We start from the raw sequence: 4,548 nt of genomic DNA, 5'->3' as shown, positions 1-4,548 counted from the left end.
AGGTGACATTTCATGAAGCACAGCAAGTAACCAATTCGTGCTTTTGGAGAAGCCAGCCTGTATGCCCGCCTCATCATGAATAAGCACCTAAGATGATGCTCGTGGACTTGTGTTACATGTGAGTTGGCATCTTACCGCTTTGTAGGACGCACGAAGCTCAGCCGGCCTGCGTAGAGGCTTTAGTATTGAACACGTGCGTACGTACAAACAAAATTATACACGGGATGCGTTACGTTAGTTCGCCGAGTAGAACTAGGGGATCTGAACACAAATCCTGTTTGCGATCATGGGTGCCCTCATGGGCATTGAAATATCCACGTGATGACTTGTGAGGATCTCTGTCATTCGCATCAAACTCCACATTCGTAAGGGTGGTGACCAAATGACGGCTCTCGCTTTGAGCAAGATGAGCCATAGTGTCGTGCTTTGACAGGTGGACGAACGGGGCAAAAAAGTGTCTCAAGAATATGACAATATGATTTTTGTCATGCCGCGACATAGATGATTGTTCAGCTGTGTCAAAAATAAGGTGGAACAGCGCGTGGTGAATAGCATGATGGCCCAATTGAAGTTGCATTTCAAATTGATATTTCATTGACATTGCAGAATCTCCAACTCCAGGTTGCGTTGGGTCATCTGGTGTGCCAAGTGAGTCATGCATGAAATGACGCGGTAATATGATCTTTGGCTCCTTTTGATGAGAAAGATTATCTGCTGCTCGGCGTGAATTCAGGCTGAGTTGCTCCTTCCACCTGTCACTCATATCCCCCTGGAGTTTACGCCATTCTTTTCCTTTTTGTTTGAGGCGCTTTAAGACAATTGAAATCGTTTCTCTGGGGTTCTTATACAGAAGCTCGAGGAGCTCCAGCCCTACAAAAGCAAAGCACTTCCAATCAAACGAAGGTGCGAATATACCTATCCAGGACTCAGCCTCTACCATGTTCGCCATAGACTCGCAAAATTGCATTTAGGTGTGCGGCAGATAATGCCACAGGCTTGACCACATGACCAACTAGCTGAGCACATGCGCTCAAGGGGGCTTCTATTCTGGTCAACCCTGTACTAGTACAAGCACTTGGCGTTTTAGTCGAGTTCAAGGTCCACTTGACCTCGCTGTCGATCAGTTCAAGTGTGGCGATGGCAGCCGCATTTGCATCGATGACCATGTCAAGCTCAAAGCGCTCATCTTCACACTTGAAGAGTTCCTCTTCGTAGCAATTTTTCCTAGCGTGTTTGAACGAGTTTGTCTCTTCCGAGCCAACAGGCTGTGAAACCCAAACGTCGTTGAGCACACGCAGATCAAGGTCTGAGCGCCCACCACATCTTGGGCGGGACATTGATGTTGGTAAGCCGCGATAAGATGGTGTACCACGCTTACAACGAGAAAAATCGATCTCGTGGAGTGGGATGGATGCCCAAAGAAAAGAACCCCTCTCCCGCAAATTAGATTCATGGACGTGCTGGCGACTTTCGCCATTTTCACAGGACAAGGATGAACGACAAGTGCTAGGGCGAATACTCGAGCTATCGTGCATAATGCCCAAGTTTTGAAGCAACTTTTGGAGCGCATCAATAAGGTCATCGGATATTCCACGCGACCGGAACAGTCTTGATGCAATTTCGAGCATCTCTGACTGTTTGAGTAGATCCTGCGAGTGTAGATCTAGACACTTGAGGAACTCACCCCAAAGGTCCTGTTCTCCACAAGTTGTTGTACCCGACGCTATCGCAAATCTAGGAAAAAAGTTGCGTGAAAAGAATACACGAAAGCTTAGTCACACTGCATTTTATACGATTCTTTCACTCGCTCGAAGTACCGTCGTTCCATCGCATATATAGTGCAGTGTGACCTTTAATATGATTGATCATACTCGCGTTGACAAAGACGCCTATCGCACCCAACTTCTGAGGTTACGCGATCATCGACGCCCATAGCTGATGCGGGGGTCCTTTTATCAAGGACTATATTGGCCCGACGTGCGTGCATTTGATCGAACGCATCGCGACTCTTCACTATTGCTCCCGGAGGGCTGTTACTAGCTCGCCGAAGTGCACCCACGGAATCTGGGACCCGCAGAGGGCTACTGGAAGCAGTGAAAGACCGCCGAGTGCGATCTACATTCAAACCTTTGCTCAGTCTCGATGTCCCATTCACGCAGTCAGTATAACGATAGTCACTCGCAGACCCAGGCCCCGCCCGTCTCGCTCGACGCAATTCGGACTCTCTTGCTGCACGCGAAAGACGCTCCTACATGTATTGAGGCTGAAGGGAATCTTTAAATATCACCCCAGTTTTCAACGCACTTTGGCTTGCTCTTGAACTGCATCTGGTAGAAAGTAAGTGAATTCTTTGAGAAGGTCAGGGTGGTCTGCAAATAGCTGAGAGACTTGCTCCAGAACATCCTTAATCGAACGTTGTTCTTTTTGATAAGTATGCAAGATTTCGAGGAAGGCCTTGTATGTCTCTGGCTCGTGCGCGAAACGTTTCTTTATTGTTGTCACCTTCGAAATCAAGTGCATAAGTTGAATGATTATGGCATGAAACCCACGCAGCTCGCAGAACATAAGTTATCGCGTGGTCAAACTCGACCGGAGCGCCCGCCTACATGCTTCGAAAGTTACTTAAATGAGCAATTGAAGATTTCTTGTATGTTCCATGTTGCAAAGTACTTGGCTCAAGAACTAACCATATCAGGTCGTGCTGCCGCCTACAGCGTCGATGTTTGCGAAAGTTAGCCGAGAACTCTGCGATAAGGATGCTACGTACCTCTGTAGGTTTGACTTCATTACCTGTAGGTTTGGCTTCAACTCAAAATATGGAATTTCCCTGAACGCGCACCTCCACTGGCCTGAGATTTCTCATGCTGGTTCCGTATGAGAGGGCCACAGACCTAGTAGAAGATTCAGACGTGACGTATTTGTGGACACGGCATCTACAACAGATGCAGAGACTCCTGAGGGAGTTATCACTGTCATTGTCGCATTATCCCCTTCAAGCGGAAGCTCGATCTTGTAGCCATCGGGAAGAAAGGTGTTAAAACCAAGTATTAGTTTATTGTAGCCATGAAATAGATGCGACACTTGCTGAATTACCCCGGGTGTGTCTATTTCTTGTGCTTTGAAGTTCTTCATGATATCCAGAAATTCGTTGTAGATTTCTGGCTTATCACCAAATGCTATCTTCACCTGATCCAAATACAGCAATGCGTCTTCCACCTAGGCGCAGCCTACAGCGAGTTTCAGAACGCTGACACGACTGACCTTCAACTCGCGCAATACTTTGGCAAGGGTCGGCATTACGCCGTTTTCTCTAGTCAAGTAGACTATACTGGTACTAGTAATTTTATTAGTCAAGTAGTCAGTGACGAGCCTGTGGCGAAGCACGACAAGTCCAGCCAGCTGGACTCCAAAAGCACCAGAGCGACCACGAGGCGGGGTAGGCCGCTCCATTAGGGCCGTAGGGGCTGGGGGGGGCTAAAAGGAACGCAAAATGCAGGGGAACTTGGATGGGACCCGCGGTGTGGTCACGCACTCGGGCCACGGTGCGCAGCGCCCGGCCTCGTTGTCCCGGCGGCGCGGAGTCGGGGTCGTATCTCTCTGTCGACCTCTCCCAGCATCGGGGATCTTATTTCATCCGTGAGATCCCTCGTCGGAACAAAAAAAATGACCCCGTGCCGCGTCCGCGCCGTCCGCGCCGTCCGCGCCGTCCGCGCCGTCCGTTCGATCGACTCCGTCGACGTCCGCCAGTACCTCCCGGCCGTGCCCCACGCGCACGACGACGACGACGTCGCCGGCGACGACGACAGCGACGACGACGACGACCCCCGTGTATACCTCGACGACTACCACGTCCCCGACGGCTTCGAGGCTGTCGAGCTCTCGAGCCCGCCCATGCTCCTCCTCAACGACGTCATCGCCGTGGGCGACATCTACCTCGTGCACTGCTGCGACGATCTCACCTTCATGTTCGGGAAGATCGTCAAGCACAACCCGCGCGCGTCGAAGTACAACTACGACGTGAGTTGGGAGCCCGGCCCCCCAAACAAGCACGGCGTCGCCGTCGGCGACTACTACGCCGACACCGACGCCCCTCCCGTCCCCGGGAACTGGCGCTACCTGCGCAAGATGCGCGCGCGCCGCGGCGGCACGCGCACGCGCGCGCCGCCCTCGGACACCGAGTCCGACGACGGCGCCCCACCCCGCCGTCGCGCGCGCCAGTAAAGAGTAGTAAGCCCACCGGAGCATGCGAGCTGCGTCGCCATGTGCGTGCCGCGGAGGGACCGGCGCGGCGCGCGGTGGCTCGACGCGGAGCCGGGAGACCGTAGAGGGGTCGGAGTACTCCAAAAATACCGGTATATACCGGGTATTTACCATACCGACGGTATATACCGGTATATACCCGTCCCGCATCGCCCATACCGGGTATTTGAGCCGCCATACTGGGCTTAATCCTGGCAGTAAGCAGTTAGTTAACCGGGGTTAAGTGGATCTCCTAAACCTTAGCGGGGGGGGCGACGGCATGGGCGCACGTTTTAGAATATATCATCC

General features: G+C 52.0%; 3 protein-coding genes across 3 annotated transcripts in view; 1 reads left to right on the top strand and 2 right to left on the bottom strand.

Annotated features, from left to right (window-relative positions):
- AURANDRAFT_54679 (hypothetical protein) overlaps window positions 1-2,520 on the bottom strand; it is a gene marked incomplete at both ends in the record, with an annotated part of 3,519 nt that extends 999 nt beyond the window's left edge. Inside the window, 6 exons of the mRNA XM_009041588.1 lie at window positions 30-87; window positions 136-166; window positions 234-870; window positions 938-1,109; window positions 1,164-1,433; window positions 2,323-2,520. Coding sequence (XP_009039836.1) covers window positions 30-87; window positions 136-166; window positions 234-870; window positions 938-1,109; window positions 1,164-1,433; window positions 2,323-2,520 — 1,366 coding nt within the window. The remainder of the gene's footprint in view (window positions 1-29; window positions 88-135; window positions 167-233; window positions 871-937; window positions 1,110-1,163; window positions 1,434-2,322) is intronic.
- Window positions 2,521-3,021: 501 nt separating this feature from the next.
- AURANDRAFT_9312 (hypothetical protein) lies at window positions 3,022-3,216 on the bottom strand (the record flags this gene model as incomplete). Its single annotated transcript, XM_009041587.1, has 1 exon — window positions 3,022-3,216. A coding segment is annotated over one exon (195 nt), but the record flags the coding sequence as incomplete, so codon positions are not given.
- A 447-nt stretch (window positions 3,217-3,663) lies between these two features.
- The window catches only part of AURANDRAFT_66431 (hypothetical protein), a gene marked incomplete at both ends in the record, with an annotated part of 6,412 nt that continues 5,527 nt past the window's right edge, over window positions 3,664-4,548 (top strand). Inside the window, one exon of the mRNA XM_009041603.1 lies at window positions 3,664-4,017. Within this exon, the coding sequence (XP_009039851.1) occupies window positions 3,664-4,017 (354 nt within the window). The remainder of the gene's footprint in view (window positions 4,018-4,548) is intronic.

The sequence above is a fragment of the Aureococcus anophagefferens genome (genome assembly GCF_000186865.1).
Source record: "Aureococcus anophagefferens unplaced genomic scaffold AURANscaffold_22, whole genome shotgun sequence".
In the NCBI taxonomy this organism is placed as follows: Eukaryota; class Pelagophyceae; order Pelagomonadales; family Pelagomonadaceae; genus Aureococcus; species Aureococcus anophagefferens.
Note: the sequence above shows the minus strand (reverse complement) of the source record. Positions and strands in the feature narration are given on the sequence as shown.